This window comes from Phoenix dactylifera, unplaced genomic scaffold (assembly GCF_009389715.1).
Source record: "Phoenix dactylifera cultivar Barhee BC4 unplaced genomic scaffold, palm_55x_up_171113_PBpolish2nd_filt_p 000090F, whole genome shotgun sequence".
NCBI classification, from domain to species: domain Eukaryota; kingdom Viridiplantae; phylum Streptophyta; class Magnoliopsida; order Arecales; family Arecaceae; genus Phoenix; species Phoenix dactylifera.
Genome location: NW_024067679.1, coordinates 663,450 through 680,729, shown reverse-complemented (window position 1 = coordinate 680,729; position 17,280 = coordinate 663,450). Strand labels below are relative to the sequence as shown.

The window sequence follows — 17,280 nt, the reverse complement described above, 5'->3', positions numbered from 1 at the left end:
AGACCTCGGGCCTGGTTTTGAGCTAATCTAGGGCACAATTCTAGCCAATCTCGAGCCTAGTTTCGAGCCACTCTAGGGCATGGTTTCAAGCCAATCTTGAGTCTGGTTCGGGCTCGGGCTTCAGGCCGGTCCTGGACTAGGACAAGTAACAACCCGAGGTCAGCCCAAAATCTCCTTGTGCCCTATTTTTAGGCCCATACTCCCAAAGCCAGCTCGGTCCGATGGGCCTAAGACCAGCCCAAGTCCGCTTCCAGTCCCAACTCTCTCTGCCCCAGAAGTCTAGTCTTCGTGTGCCGTGATCGGTTTATTGCACCAAATCACCAACTCAGCACTATAATACCCACAGATTATTACCCACCACACAAAAGACACAGGAAAAGAGACAGCTCCACGGAAATGATAACCTAGTCAATACAATTTCAACTTTTTGGATTGCAGCAGAAATAGTTTCATAACCAGAATTCCAGGGTTCCAATGTAAAACTTATTGCATATGTGCTCCCGCTCTCCTTGTCTGTCCCATCCCAAACTGGGGTTGCTATGAAAGCACCAATAATGTCTGATATTGCATTAGATCACTGCTTGAGCTCACTAATCATATTGATAATACCACTCAAACCATTTCTGAGCATGCTCTGGGATTACAGAGTCCTCCATGTATGTCTCAAATTTTAAGTCCATACATAAATGTCGAGCACAGCTAAGCCTTTGATTTCACACAAAATACACAGGAAGATCCTGAATTTGTGCCAAAAATATTGGCATGCAACCAAGTGAATATTGCACATTTTATTTTCCTTGTAAGGTTCATGTTTTCCCAATGGAGAATGGATAATCGACAAAGAAAACATATAGATTTAAAATAAGCAGCTGCTTTACAAAAACAATTAAAATGTAACAAAATATAACTCACTGGCAGCATATCCAAGGAAACGGGGCTACCAGCCCTCTGAAGCATCTCTCCCTTGAAGATCATAATAGCATAACCTGCCTCAAAACCAGGCCCTGCTGAAAGTATCGGTGCTTAAACATAACTTGGGGAAGAGAATAAGCTTGAGACCTGCTAGGCAAAAAGTCCACTGCTCATCAATTAATGCGCCAGGTCAGGAAATATCAATGATTTTTCACCCCTCCCAATTTAGGCTCTGGATTTTGGCATGGAAGCCAGCGACTTAAGAAGCGCTGGTGATGGCTTCCTTACAGTATGAGCAAGAAGGATCATAAGGGTCAGCAGGGTCAATGCTCCAGCTTGGTGGGCTGAGGCCAGAGAGACTGGAACATAAGTTAGAAGCGTCGATATTCCTAAAGTTACCTGAAATAGAGGACCAAAATAGGATTATTTTCCACTTTCATTGCAAAAACATAGATTAAAAGATCCTAACAAAAATCTTGTTCTATGAATAGATAAATTCATTATTTGCAATACTCTTTTATGCATTTTAATTAGAAATTTGTCTTGTAATTTCCAAGTCACTAACGCTTTCCTAATAATATTAGATTTCACTTGAGTATCACCATTATGCGCCAGGTCATTCTGCAGGAACTTAATTTCTGTGCTCATCTCAACAACTGATTATCAATTATACACTACAAAATAACATACGGATGGATATAGATATGAACGATTAGTCATGATATTTTATGTTTGCAGGTATTCATCAATCATTCATGGAATTACAGAGATGGATCCCCTCAAAGGCTAAAGCCTATACCATGCATTATGTCTTCCGGAAAATATGTCTTCCAAATCTCCCAAACTCATTAATGATCACGAGCAGGCTCTGCATTTTCATTGCGAACTTATTTTCTTGCAAATACAGCATAGTTGTGCATATTGCCTTACCAGAAAAACACAAATTATCAATATTTAGGTAGATATTATAAGGTGAGCACGTAACATTGGGTTAGATATGTTGGTAAGCCCGATAGCATTCTCAGATCAGTTTGACGCATATGAAAAGTTGTACCTCAAGGTGTTCCTATTTTGTCAAAATAGTCCAAATCATGGTTCTGATAAAGCTATCATAGCAGAAGGTTTCGTGTCTAAGCCTCTATTGATTCTAATAATATTATGACCAGTCATTATTTGGCTAAAACTCAAGCTTTTGTGCATAATTTTATTACTATGTTTTAGCAGCTATTATTAGCCGCTACAATGGAAATTAATGAGCAATGACAGCAATACAACAGCATTATATGATGCTCACCTCAGTAAAGACGTTATAGAGAAAATAGATGGTACAAAGAAATTTTATAGCTATACCTGAAGTGCAGTCATCCCCAACACACTTCCAACTAATGATTTTATAGCAGGATGCATGTCTAGTTTTCTTGCTGCTAGCCACAAACCACCGACTGACATCAAAGTGGTTGTTGCAAGGATTCGATGATTGAGCTACACAACACAGTAATCGCATTAATAACCAGGTTGGTGTCCGATACTTGTAGAACAACTGATGGTCTTAAAGGTCTTTAATCATAAATGCAAGGCATTTAAATTTAAATATATAAAAGGATTATACAAATTTGAAACGTCTGTTTCCACCTCTAAAAATGGAGTCAAAATATAACATATATGCTGCATGGAGACAAACTTTATTTACTTGGAGATTACCCAATTGCAATAGTTTGATGTAAAAAGAGTGATGGAGGGTCAACTTTGTTTCGTAAGAAATTTCATCTGTCTTCTACTTTACAATTTTCTGAACAAGCAATTCTGCCTCTATCTAAATATATGATAATGTCTCTTTATCAGTAATTAACTTTGCTGAATGACTAGTAAAAACATGAAATGATAAAAAACAATGCTACAACTAATAAGCGTGTAAAGTATGGTGCTATACCACCGTTCACTAACTTGGCATTTTCAGAGAACAATATTGGGTGCAAAGGAATACAATTTTGTCTGCTCTAATCAATAGATTGCAAAAAGAAAAACAAGTTGAGGTTGCAGGATGATGAAACTAAGTTACACAAGTCATTAAATTATTGAGAGACATGGCAAAGCTCAAATTCATCATCTAATGAAGACTATGAGTTGATGTTTGATAGGAAGACATGTCAGAGCGCAACTATGGATAGACAACCCAAAAAGATATGACATCACGGACTAAGATACTCTCTCAAAGCATACTTACCATGCTAGACAAGTATAGGCGTGGCACAGAGCTAAATACCTCTTATGCTATTAGTCCATGATGATTTGTACTGGTTAGGCAAACACAGCATAGACTGATACAGGAATAATGTACCCATTTACTTTGCCATGAGCTCCAGAACATGACTGGTACGACAAAGCAGCAACATGCCTGACAATGACCGGCACAGGTATTGCAGGTGGTACATCGATTCTTGCATCACAAAGCCTTCATTTGAGGTTTCACAGATATGAATCGCAGTAAAAGTTTTCTTAATAACATCTGATTTGGACCACTATCTATAATTCTATACCAGCCAACATGAGTTGATTCAGACTCTCATAAATGTGAAATATGGGAAATATCTACTTGATCGGCTATATTAGCTAGAACGATTTTGTTGGTTCAAAAAAACAAATTGCAATTTTATCAAACATTAAATAAATAAGATGACAATAAAATCACTCATAATTAGAAAGTTTCCTATTAACAATATATGTTGGTTTTGCAAAGAGACAGCCACTACTGAGCTCTAAGTATATTGTTTAAGAAGACTAAGGCACAAGAATGCTGCTCAGTCCTGGATACGGTTAAATAAGACTTGATTATGAGTGCAGATAGAAAAATGCTTGAAAACTGAATAAAAGAATATCCATACTCCTTGAAAATTTTCAAAAACATAAGTAGATAAATCATTGATAAGGAAAAGGACACCAGGACCAAAATGAAGGTGCAGAAAATTGGTGCTATGAACTCGTTTAGCCAAAGAGCTACTTGGATAGAATATTAAAGATTAGGAAAGCATCCGATACAGTAAGTCTGGAGAAGCAAAAAAAAGTTTTAAGTAAAAGGATATCCTAGATGTACATAATGGAACAACCCTTTTCTTTCCCTTGGGAGGATACGAGGTTAGGGAACAATATTAACACACAAGTAATTGTGGAAGAGTTTGTGACAACCCTAAATTAAGGAGTAAGGACACTATTACACCTTCACCTCTTTGCACATGTTATTATTGAACTGTCATAACCACAACTTTTGCTCTATCTAATATAATTGAGTACGCTTTGTAAAACATTTTTCATCAGGCATTCCTATTAAAGCTCTACTTTAGAACTTTGCAAGCCTTTTTATATGTCAAAATTTGACATCTAACATGTATTATCATTCCTTAGTATTATATTTGAGATTTCAAATGAATATTGATATTCAAGCCCATTATCTACGCCATGTGAGGATGATCTAGTCTTTGATACTATGATTGGTGCAAACAAAGAGTTTGACAATCCAAGAATGGACTTGCTAAAGAAGCTCTCAACAATTACTATAGATTACCTGATTGATTGAAATTCCTCTAACTGCAAAGATAGAGAAGCAAACATGGCGACTTTAACATAATATCAACAGAGACAGGGGCTTAAATGACTTCCTAGCTTCTGCAAACATGATCCCATCCTCACGTTTTGCACAACTATACTCTTTATTTCAACCAGGCATCCACCATCATTGTCTTTGGAGTTTTTTGGGCCATTTTTTTGCAGGGGAGTTTGGGGAGGCCCCTTTTATTTTTGTTGGTGGGGGGTGGGGGTTGGTGCATCGAGTAACATGACCAGGGCTTCTCTAGCTGTCCCTCTTTTCCACACCTGTATTAAGAATTAAGTGTTTGCCCACATATTACTCATTCAGCAAATATTTGTCTAAATTTCTTAACTTTTCTCCTGGACAGCCAGATAGTAGCCAAAGAGGTTCAATTACATTTTCTTCTTTATGTTTGTTTGTCTGTCATCTACCGAACACATCCCAGGGGTTCAAGAAGGATTTTTTTCAGGAGTTCTGAAAAAGAAGTGATCAAACAATATCAGGGGAAGGTTAAACTGTTGGCAGAACAAGAATCATAAAGGTTATACCAAACAGATGTGTAAAGCTTGTGATAGATACTGAAGTTAATAGACCAAGCAACTAACTAGGACAAACAAGAGACGAGACAACTTTTATAACTGGGGAGGAGTACACTCCATATCAGACAGCTGCAAACATCATGGATTTCTGGCAGTAGCAATAAACTAGGAACCCTGCAAGCTGTAATATAAAAAATTTATTGCTACAATCACTTCATATAAATGTAATGAAAACATGCTAGAAGACCCAATATCCCAACCAAAAAGAAGTCGATCTGCCAAAATTTTAATGACTAATATTCACATATATAGCATTGCCCGTACATTTAGTGATACTATTGAAGAACTACCTGCACGGTGGATGTGTTCTCGAAAAAGTTGCGAATAAATGGTTGCATGCTAAAAATGTCATCAGGAATCCATGAATCGCCCATCTTGGGAAATGAATTGTACGCATGGCCCTAATAGCATGCATGGTGCAAAAAAATGAATGACCACATAAAACATCGTTACCAAATGACAATCATAGCACATTCATAAAGCAGGTTATTGCCATACCGCATCATTGCCTGCAACAAAAGCTCCAGAGAGTGCAGTAAGGCCCACAAGGACACTGACAGGATGAGCCAGTTTCCGAACTTTTGCTGCCCCCTGCACCCAACTCAATGACCCATTTGGTGGTTCTGGCAAGACAATTGATAGAGCGGTCCACAAAATGCCACAGTATATAACAAATGCAGATGTAAGATGAGTTGCTAAGCGGTACGGACTAACTCTTGGCTGAACATATTCTGATGCAGGTTCCTAGAAACAAAAGAGGAAAAAGATAAGTAAAATACGCAAATTATGCGCATTTTAGGGGACAAGAAGAGAAGTTTCTTCTACCTCTAGACCACTTTTTACCATCCACCAGCCAATTAATCCTTGTCCAGCACCAAGCGCAAAAAGAGCAGTGAGTCTGAGTCCAAGTTGGCGAGTGATATACCCTTTTGCCAGGAAATATGTAAACGGCAAAGCAAAAACAGCACCCAGTCCCCTTCCCCACATCCGGTGTGCATACTCCATCCAATAGATAAATTTAAAATCTTCGATACACATTCCCTTGTTTACTCTGCAAGATTTATGCTACATATTGTAAACAACTACAACTGCAATATATTAGAAAACATGATACCTGTGGAGTAACCAGGCATTAACTTGTGAAACAATAAATAATTATCCAGAAATTGTAAAATTAGTGATGGCTTTTGAGAACATAGGTTGCCTATCAAGGTGATCACACTCTACATAAAGATTTACATACCTTCCAAGAAAATAATGATACTTCTTCACAAAGTTCATCCATGTGATCTATAACCCATGGCATATAATGCATATATTGTCAAATATTGGTTCAGTGTGATCAAGTTACAGCAGATAGAACAATATGATTACAAAGTGCTGAAAACTAATACAAAGTAACAGAATTTTTAGCTCTAATATACTTCATAGTAACAAATAAGAACTCTGTACGAAGACAAGTTCCAAGCAGTAGTGCAAAATTAAATAAAAGACCTTTGATATGCCCCATTGGATTAATAATGATCAATATATCATTTCTGAGTGTATGCCTAGGCAAAAAGAAATCAGCAAGGTTACAAAAAAAGGCCATTTACTTTTTTAAGATATGATACATTTTAGACGTTATTAAGACCATTATGCCCCTATCCTCAGATGGTGGCACATTTATCTTAATCATTGATGCATATGTATAACAGGTTGAAAGACACAAGTGTCCTTGCAAGAAATCATGCAGAAGGGGTGTGATGGTCCAGTAAAATTCAAAATGGGCTTTTTTTCAGAAATAAAAGTGGTTCTTTTCCACAAATTTGATAATTAAGTGGCCTTTTTTTGCAAAACCACAAAAGAAGTTGATCAGAAGAATAGGATAAAGTATATACATGCACAATCAGCACTAGCATCTCAAAGGTCAGGAATGAAAGCATTTCCTTATAAGATTACTTTATCAAAATAATAAAAAGATGCAAAAGCTTAACATATCATGTGAAACACTTAGCCATTCAGAAACTCAGTAACAAATAGAACACAATAAAGCAGTGAAATTACAATTTCATATCCATTTCAAGAAAAAGCACTATGAATGAAACAAACTCTTACCTCTTGTACTCAGGAGACTTCTGATATTTCTCAAATTCAAGAACCCATTGGTCCTCTGACAATGGAGGAAGGTTACCAGTGAACTTCCAGTCAGTCATTGATAGCCCGGAACGGGTGAGGCGTGTAACACCACCAAGTACCACCAAACTAAAGACCCAAGCAGCACAACCAAAAAGCCATATTCCAACCATTTTTTGAGCATGAGGTCCTTTAGCAACGAGCAATTTGAGTCCTGAATTTGTGATTTCTGCTTTATTTGAATTCAAGAGTGTCATGGAGGTTGACATTTTTCTTGAATATTGACTGAACATGCTCTAGAAATAAAAGTTTGCATAGGATGTCAGGTTGTTTCATGTGATACAAAAATAGATATTAAGTCAATAGAGGACAGCAGTAACAATCCACCAATCCAATAAAAGAATGTTAGAGTTATTAGTTTTGAGGGAAATTGAAATTCAAAATTGAAGACAGGAAGCCCACAAGTCATTTGTTTTTTGGCCCTGTTAACTACCCATCCCATTAAACATGATCTCTATTAAATCTCTAACCCCGGCCACCTGTTACGCCCTTTGTAAATATTGTAACCTCAAATGGAAGGGGTTACAACAAAAATACCAAGATTTGAGAACGCCTATTTTAACAATACCTCCAAAAGTACAAATTGGGCTAGTTAAGCTCAACATGTCAACAGTGTGGACTTCTTGCGACTTTCTTGCATTTTCTTCTCTCTTTTCCTCCTGTCCTCTTCTTGTGGTGTTTGCCTTCATATTTCTTGAGCAGAGAGATTAAATTATTCAAATATCCAACTTCTCCTAATTCTAACATTCTATTTCTTAGAAGCGGAGAATTTTGAGCAAGAAAAGTAATAGGATGACATAATATAATATAAATTATTCTGATGAATTAGTGAGCACAGCAGAACATGGCTATAAACCACTTAAAACAAAACAACTATAGAAGAAACTAATATCCCTGTTACATCTGTACGAAGACTACTATTATCAGATTTGATCGACATAAATCAAACAAAATGGAAAATTGGATAGGATCGATAGAATCAAAAGGACATTGAAGTAAGATGAAAGAGAAGATTAGAACCTTCGGAAGGGATTTGAATGCAAGGAAGGAGCTGTATTTGGAAAGAAAACATCCTTAACAGGCTCTCAAGGCCACAAACCTCAAAGAAGACAGAAGAGATAACTCACTGGTAACCCTAGAAAACCCCATGAGCCAAGATATCAGGGTTTGGACTTAGCTCCTTCGAAGAAGAGTTCCGAGTCTGCTCCCCAGCAGCGCTCCCGAATCCCACTCTCCTTACATCACCAGCAGTAATATCAGAAGCCAGAGATCAAGAAAGATGACAGCACTCAGTTCGGTCTATGTGAGACTTCACTTGGGGTGACAACCAGTTGGAGTGCATATGGATCGGATCCTAACAAAAGCATCTTTAAAACCCGAATTAGATGCAGTTCCAAGCTTCAATTTATGGGTGGCAAAATATTGACCCAACCTGAAAACCTGACCTGAGTTCAACCCTATTTGGCCAGCTTTGGGTCGATTGTTTTTTTTAGTTAGGGTCAAATATAGGTAATTTTTTGTGAATTGAACTTTAAATAAGTGGGCTATGGGCCAGATTTTTGACCCAAATCCAGTCATAAGGGTAGAATTCTATTTGGGTTGAAACAACTTGAAAATTTGTTGATAAAAATTGCAAAAGATTGGATTTAAGGATTTAAGACTTTCAATGATTGCCTTCATACTTTCAGTGATTTCCTTCATACTTCCCTAAGTCAGAGAAATCATTCATATTTCCAAGCTGGCCTCTTGCACATCTCACCTCATGATCAGTGTTCCATTCCAAGGACTCATCTCCTTCCATCCAGCCATCCATCTATTCTCCTCTCAAAATTTCCATCAAAGCGACAATAATCTATTTATAATAAGAAAATAAAATATAGAATGGGGGGAGAGAGAACGAAGGGTATTCTCCCCTCCTACAAGTTTGTAGCAGCTAGGCCCCCTTTCTAAACCCCCCTTGTAATGGATCCACTTGTCCCCCCTTCTCTTCTCTTCTTTCCACTTAAACTCCTCTCTTCTTCACTGACCCCAGTTCCATATCTCTTGCTGCTACTGCCATCAAGGGATTGGGGCTCCCCTCTGACACTGGGGAGAAGGCCAAAGGTCTCGATCTTTCTTCCCCTTGTCGTAATCTCCCTCACCAAATCCTTGTCATTTTCTCCTGATCTTTTGGCCTTTTTTCTATTTTCGCAATTTTAAGATTTATTGATCAAGGAATACAACCATGACCATAAGTTAATCATCTAGAACTCCAATGCCTTCAGAGTGGTAACACCCCAAATCCTTTTCTAATTTTAATTTTGGATTTCTTTCGATGAACTAGTGAACACAGCACAACATGGCTGTACCCCATCTACAACAAAGACAACTATAAAACAAACTAATACCATTATTACATCAAATTAACTTAAGATCAACTTCTTGCCACCCTAAGAAGAATACCAAAATAAGATTTAATCGACATGAATCAAACAAAATGGCAGTTTTGATAGTTCTTTAGAATCAAACGAACATGGAAGTTGAAAGAGAAGAATAGAACTTTCAGAAGGGATTTCAATGCAAAGAGGAGCTATTTATGAAAGAAAACATCCCTCACAAGATCCCGAGGCCATGAACTTCGAAAGGAACAGCAGAGATAAGTCACCGCAAACCCTTAGGTTTGGATTTAATTTCTTCAAAGGAGAGATCCAAGCATGCTCCCCAGCATCTCTTTTAAATCCCATTCTCCTTGCATCAGCAGTGGCAAAATCTGAAGCCAGAGACAAAGAAAGACGATGGCACTCAGGTTTATGTGAGACTTCACTAGGAGTAACAATGGGTTGTGGTGCTTAAGGATTAGATCCTAGCAGAAGCATCTTTAAAACCCGAATCGGATATAGTTCGAGGCCTCCAGCTAGGGGAGGCAAAATACTGACCCAACCTGAAAACCTAACCTGACACAAGTTCAGCCCTATTTGGGCTGGCTTTGGGCCGATGGTTATTCAATTAGGGTCAAGTATAAGTCAATTTTTCTGGCTTGACCTTTAAATAAGTGGGCTAAGGCCAAAGTTTTGACCCGACTCTAGTCATAGGGGTAGAGTTCTATTTGGATTGAATTAATGTAGATCATGTTGAATCACGAACTCAGATAAGAAATTTTGAACTGTTGATCTTTTTTGTTAATACTAATTATTTAAATTATTTCAAAAATTAGCCAATAAGAATTGTAAATATTAGATTTAATACTTTCAATGATTGCCTTCATACATTTCCCAGTCAAAGAACAAAATATTCATAATTCCAAGCTAGCTTTGTGCATGTCTCATCTAACAATTGTCCATATTCCATTCGAAGGACCCATCTCCTATTTCCATCTAGTCATCCATTTTCTATTCCCCTCTCAAAATTTCCATCAAAGATACAATAATCTATTAATCATAAGGAAAAACTTGAAAAAGTGGGATTCTCCCCTCCTACAAGTTCGTGACATCCAAGCCCCTTTTCCAAGCCACCACCACTCCCACTCATCCACTCCTCCCCTTTTTCTTCTTCTTTCCAATTAAAGTCCTCCTCTCTTCTCCATTGACCTGTAATCTAACTCTTGCCACCACCACCCTAAAGGCACAGAGGCTCTTCCAAGGTTCGCCGTCTTGGTATCAGACTCCGTACTGGTGCCACACTAGCACAGTGTCGGTACGATACGGTACGAAATTTTTTTGGCGTACCAAGAATCCGTACACCATCCGTACTGAGTACCAGTACCGAACCGGTATGGTATGGTACATCCCGTATTGTCCGGTTTGGGCCGATACGGCATGTCTTGGGCTCTTCTCCAGCACTAGAAAGAAAATCAAAAATCTCAATCTTTCTTACCCGTTCCCATCTCAATCCCTCTCACCAAGTCCATGTCTTTTTTCTCCTAATATTTTGACTTTTTTGGGCTATTTTTATGACTTTTTTCATGTTTATTAGACTTGATGGCCAAAGACTACATTTTATGTGAGACTTTGCTGGATGTGACAACAAATCGGATTCTATGATTCGGGTCAGAATCAGAGAAATCTTCAAAATCTGAATATGATGCAATTCCTATAGATAATCGAATATAGTTTTAAGTTCGTGAATGTGAGAGGGAGAGTGTATTTTAGGAAGTGAGTTGGCTCAACAACTAGTAAGAACACTAGTTGTGTGTCAGATGGCATCTGTGGCAAACAAAAACTATACTGGTGGTGGTCTTGCTAGCCCAGGAGCCAAGACACATCTAGTGTACTACCCATTTATCCATAGATACAACTTCACCTCATAAAAATTGTGAAACACAAGAAAGACACAATGTGTATATTTTTAGGTATTTCTAAGGTCTACCCATGGGATGCATGTAATACAATCCATAAGTGGTTGTTGTCTTTTATCTCATCAGAGAATCAAAGAATTTCTTAGTCTTTTACACCATTAGCATTTTACATTTAGTTTCTATGCACAATTATGAATTTTTTAGAGGGAAGCACCACTTATTTGTATTTGTCTATTTTACGCCTCCCTTGATTTTCCGTGGCCAAGAATCAACTGGTCATGATTTTGGATCAAACATCTAAGTCCCAAGCATCCAGATCGGCTTGAATCTTGGTACCAAGATCAATAGTTGATTTTTCCCACAAAGGAATATGGGCACATGGATAACTCACACTCTTGCCCAAGGTAGTATCATCAATCAATCTGAGCAGGGCTATGACCGAAGTTAACCATCTCGACCTATAGTGTCTCCAAAGTGGTAACACCATGGATCCTTTTTTAAATTTTAATTTCAGATTTTTCATAATAACGCATCATATATAAATTGTTCTAATAAATTAGCGAACACTCAACATGACTGTAACCCAATTAAAACAAAGTCAACTAAACAAAATAATACCATGTTACATCAAATTAGCTTAAGATCAAGACTTAATACCACCCTAGGAAGACTACCAACATAAGATCTGATCAGCATAAATCAAACAAAATAGTAGAGTAGATAGGATCTATAGAATCAAATGGGCATGCAGGTAAGATGAAATAGAAGAATAGAACCTTGGGAATAGATTTAACTGCATAGAAAGGGCTATGTCTTGAAAGAAAACATCCCTCCAAGGGTGCTGAGGCCGTGAACCTCAAAGGAGACAACAAGGATAAATTAGTGGAAACTCTAGGAGAACCCTTTAGCTGAGTGATTAGGGCTTGGGCTTTGCTCCTCCGAAGGAGGGTTCCAAGTCTGCTCCCCAGCATTGCTCTTGAATGCCACTCTTTTTTGTGTCAGCAGTAGCAAAATCTGAAACCAAAGACAAAGAAAGACAACAGTTCTCAGTTGGGTTTATGCAATGTTTTAAAAGCCAAATTGTGCAACAAATCAGAAAAGGAACCAGGTCCTAGGTCAATGGTTCAACCACCCTGTCAACCTAGGTTGAACTATGACATCATGATGACATAATAAATATACTAATTATTAATTATCATATATAGAAAAATATATTAAAGCTTTAAAAAATTACAAAAAAAAAGGTTAAAAATTCAAAACTTATTGGCATTTTCCCAACAAGTTCTGTTACTCTCTTATCGCCAAAATATCAATTTTTAGCATCACTATCACAATATTTCATTCAAGTTCTCAAACAATGATAACTATATATTCAAAGTAAATATAACCATGAACAGAGAATATGGGCAAAATTAATACAAGCAAAATAAATCCCTCTTCATTGAAATAAAACTACATTTTTCTTTAATCTGCTATAAATGATTAAGTTATACATAAACCATCAATTTGGAGACTAATTCATAGTGAAGTAGTAAAACTAAAGAAGCTCCATGGTTTTACACTTAACAATTCATTGCTTAACAACTAACAAATTAAACTAATAAACAGGGGCGATGAGGGGATCATAGTTGCTGCCGAACAGCCTACAACCGGGGTCCAGTGAGCTAATTTAACAATGAACCGTTAGAGCTAAAGAGAAGCCAAGAGCCATGGAACTTCCGAATGCTAATTTCAAAATGACAGACCATCATAGGATGGTAAACTCAATAAATAGATATCAAATTGTTGTTGCTCTCCAGCCTGCCACCAGGCTTTAGTGAGCAGGGTGGAGAGAGAGAAAGAGATCTTCAATGAGATCAGGCTTTATGGCTAGAAGACATCTGATATAAATTCAGTGATACTTTTCCCCTTAGAAAGCAGAGATAAAATCATTGTTCAAAATATTTAGGAGCAACTGTGATGGGCCAAAGGATAGAAAGGCAGAGGCCGCCAGCATAATAATTCAGCAAAAACATCACCGTCGCACCTAAGTTTTTCACATCAAATATAAGTGATTACGAAGAAATGGGTAATTTCTTGCTTCCTTGAGATTCAAAGCCAAGATTTAGCTAATATCTTGAGCACTATATCATATCAGCTCAACTGAAATTGGTAATCATGTTGGTAAATCTAATTAAATAATATACCAAACAGAGGCAGAATATGAAAGAATAAAAACTTTCCCTGCATTAGTAGCTTGAAGAAACAAATCAGAGCATGAATCATAACATATCCATACACATGCAAATAGGAGTTTGTATTTTTATTAGAAGAGGGAATTAAGTAAGACGTTGTGTCGGTACAAGTGGCATCAATTATAATCCACAATAGACAAGTAAAAGAAACAGAGATACTACCGTATCAAGATATAATCAATCAATAAATGATAAAAAAAATACTTTAAAGGAATGCTTTCAGTACTTTCAGGACTGTTCAAACATGTCCTTATGGAAAGAAACATGTCCTGACATTGGAAGGCCCAGGGGCATGAGGCATTTCTTTCTAAAATGAGAAAAGCTTTATATTTATAAATTCATATCAGCAATTTACGGGCAATGGCCAGCAGAATATGTATTGATTTCCATAAAGAGGTGGTTTAACCTGCAAACAACCCACAATTGTAAGATGAGGCATCTGATGACCACAGCCCACATTGTACGATTGTGGATTGTTTGCAGATGCCCACAGTCCTCTCATCCAGCTCAGTCTGTTGTACAGATTTTACAGAGTACTGGCCATAATTACTCACACAATGCAAACTTGATCCAAAAATTTGTTTTCTTCTCACAAAACATGTTGGCAAAAGACTTCCAATACACTCTATGTCATGATCAGTGGTTAAAGGATCATTCTTGTGATATTTAGCTTCACAGTTTTCAAAAGCTTAAAAGCTTGTTTAGATGCACATCGTTGTTTGAGGATAACTCCGCCAAGAGTAGGAGTCTGACGGCCATGGACTTCCCGATCCTAAAAGGGTGAATCACCATTCACAATGGATTTTTTGATATCCATCAAATATCTTGATTGCAAAACTGTTTTTTGAGCACATAAACACAAGCAGACACACTCAGAGAGACCCCTCATGTAGGTTTCATTAGAATCAGGCACCTTAACAACTGCCAAGAGGGGGATTTCAGGTAATGTGAAGCGGGATAGAGAGGTTTCAGGGGATTGTAGCGAAGCGGTGGTGGCAGCGTTGGCCAGGGGCGGCCCAATGCATTTGGGAGCCTAAGGCAAACTCACTAAGGGGGCCTTTTTATTTTTTGAAAATGATGAAATTTTTTTTGAAGACTTCCTCTTGTTGACAGGAATCTATGCTTAGTTATGTATCACAGATTCTTTTTTTCTAAACCTTGTTTACTATGCTTCAATCTTGAATAAGAATTAGTATATCTTTACACCCTTATGGGTTTCATTACTGTATTTGCTCATTGTGTGTAAACAATATCACACTGTTTTCATCTCATCTCAGCTCATTGCTTGGTATCCTAGTTTATCCAGTGATCCACTATCAAAATTAGTCTAAGGGAGAGCCAATACCTTCTTCCTTGCTTCAGCTCATATCCTAAGCTCAGTATTGAATAAAATCTACTAAATTCTCAAAGCAAACTTTTCTTGTGCAACTTGAATATTTTTTCTCTAACCTGTTTGAGTTTGGAAACATCCAACAATGCCAGCATCCGCCAATTCTCATGATCCTACTACTTCAAATGTCTAATCCTAGGCCCCACATAGCATATGTGCTTGAGTCTCTACAATTGCCCCAGCATGGAACTGATAGTCTGTGTTACCTACCATGATCGAACTGCAACCACGCATTTTTTGTATTCCATTTTCCACCATTCTCCTCCCTATCCTCTCTGCTTCTTCCCATTTTTCTGAAGCAGCATAAATATTCGATAGCACTACATATTGTGCATCATTAGTGGATCCAGCACCAGAATTCATGGTTTCAATCTCATTCCTCTCAGGCATTTCATCAAATAACTTACGAGCAACAGAGGGCCAATGGCATTTACAGTACACGGAGACAAATGTGGTAGTCATTGTGTTGATACCAATGAGACAGGCAAATCAAAAAATATATTGTTGTATGCAGTTACAAGATTCATGATCATATGCTGTTACAAGACATGCACAAACTAAAGATATATAGTTGCATATAGTGGCTGAATAGGTGTCAGATCAAATTTGTTGGAGGTGTGACAGGGGACTACCAAATGGGAAAGACTCAAAATCATAGAATGAGGTCATCTGACAATTAAAGAAGTAAAAACAGTGTCATCGCGTCAACGCTCAAAATCCGTTTGGAATCTAGAAAAGATCTGATTTTTGCAATTGGTTAAACAAAAGATTGAAAAACCCCAAATGTGTGACCGGCTTTTAGAATGCTCGCATCGAGAGCAACCGGAAAGAACCATCGGAATCTAAACTGGGGCTCCATGATGTGTTCAGTAACCAGCTGAAAAAGAAAAAACAAGGCGAAACCCACCTGAACAGCTAAAAAGATCTCTCTTTTCCACCATTTTACATTTAAATGCAAGCTATAAATGAGAAAGCGACGGAAAAAAAATAAAAAAAAAACATTTTCCCCCTGCGATTTTCCTTGTATAAATTGCAAATTATAAACAGGAAACCAGGTAAATCTGTTCAAAAAGGTAGTATTTTGATACGGTTTCGGCAACAGTAGACCCAGAACGACAACAAACAGCGATAAAACTCAATTCCAAACTCAAATCCGCCCCTCCTCTTCTCAAAGCCCGCAAACACAGGAAACCCAGCACCATCCAAGAAACAAAAATGATCAGGTACATAGAACTCCCTCCTATACAGCACGACTATTGCCCTCTAAATCACATGGATAAGCGAAAAAAATCCATTTTTGAGGGATTTCGGAAGGAAAGAGGAAGAAGAGAAGGAGAAGAAGGCTCACCCAGAAATCGTAGGCAATGGAGGTGTGATCACTTGACAGCTATTCCTCAGCTCTCAGCTATTCCTCTTTCCTCAGACCTCGAGGAGTTGAAGGAGGAAGGAGGCGAGGAGAGGGGCGAAGTGCGGTCCCTAGCGGCGGAGGGGGAACGAGACTGAGGAGCGCACGAAAATATTGTGGGCGGGGACAGCAGGGTCGAAACCAATCCCTAATTTCGTGAAAAGAAAGTTTGAGCACCCGTTTAGATATTCCTACAGTAAAACTAAATATTCTATAAGAATCAAATTTATCGGCCCATCCATCTCATTATTTTTAAAGAGCCTACATAAATCCAAGTATCCAACCTAAATTCTAGTCTTCAATCTACGGAAAGAGAAAAAGAAATCCTAGTTGGATAGTTTTTGGTTGATGCAACGTTACATTTAAAATGAGCAATTTAATGCATAAACTATACAGAATTTTCAACTAAACTCTATAGAAATATGGACAGATTGGACGGGGCCTGGTATTTGAAATCAATCCCGAGATTAGTGTACCTATTCCTCCACTGTTGTGAAGTATTTTGGTTTGTAACTCTGTTGCCAATGCTCGTGAGATTAGTATGAGTGGCTGGTTTAAAAAAAAAAAAAAACAATCTCAAAAAGGAGAGTCGAAACAAATCCCCGATCTCGTTAAACCAATCCCGAATCAAGCAAGGCTTCGGATGGATTCTGAGGATTGGGTTCGGACTCAAGTTTTAGAATCCAAACCACAGACCGGCTTGGCAGAA

At 37.9% G+C, this 17,280-nt stretch overlaps 1 protein-coding gene across 2 annotated transcripts; it reads right to left on the bottom strand.

The window, feature by feature from the left end:
* Positions 1-742: 742 nt before the first annotated feature.
* On the bottom strand, positions 743-16,731 carry LOC103718234 (cytochrome c oxidase assembly protein COX15). 2 transcript variants are annotated; one of them, XM_008806950.4, is made up of 8 exons: positions 16,515-16,731; positions 12,319-12,556; positions 7,192-7,505; positions 5,920-6,145; positions 5,593-5,838; positions 5,385-5,495; positions 2,263-2,394; positions 743-1,311 (listed from the first exon to the last, which is right to left on the bottom strand). In XM_008806950.4, exons 2-8 carry the CDS (start codon positions 12,511-12,513, stop codon positions 1,138-1,140), a joined length of 1,398 nt encoding a protein of 465 aa, XP_008805172.2. In that variant the 5' UTR covers positions 12,514-12,556; positions 16,515-16,731; the 3' UTR covers positions 743-1,137. The 2 variants fall into 2 exon arrangements, with proteins under 2 accessions (XP_008805172.2, XP_008805173.2); XM_008806951.3 differs by lacking the exon at positions 16,515-16,731 and having other exon boundaries at positions 7,192-7,438.
* Between the last annotated feature and the right edge of the window lie 549 nt (positions 16,732-17,280).

Coding starts and splice junctions, on each gene's coding strand:
- LOC103718234 (XM_008806950.4), bottom strand. CDS start 12,513: ATGCTGGGGAGCAGACTTGGAACCCTCCTTCGGAGGAGCAAAGCCCAA. Junction 6,146..7,191: donor AAGTCTCCTGAGTACAAGAG/GTAAGAGTTTGT, acceptor TAAATCTTGCAG/AGTAAACAAGGGAATGTGTA. Junction 2,395..5,384: donor AGAACACATCCACCGTGCAG/GTAGTTCTTCAA, acceptor TGTGTTGTGTAG/CTCAATCATCGAATCCTTGC.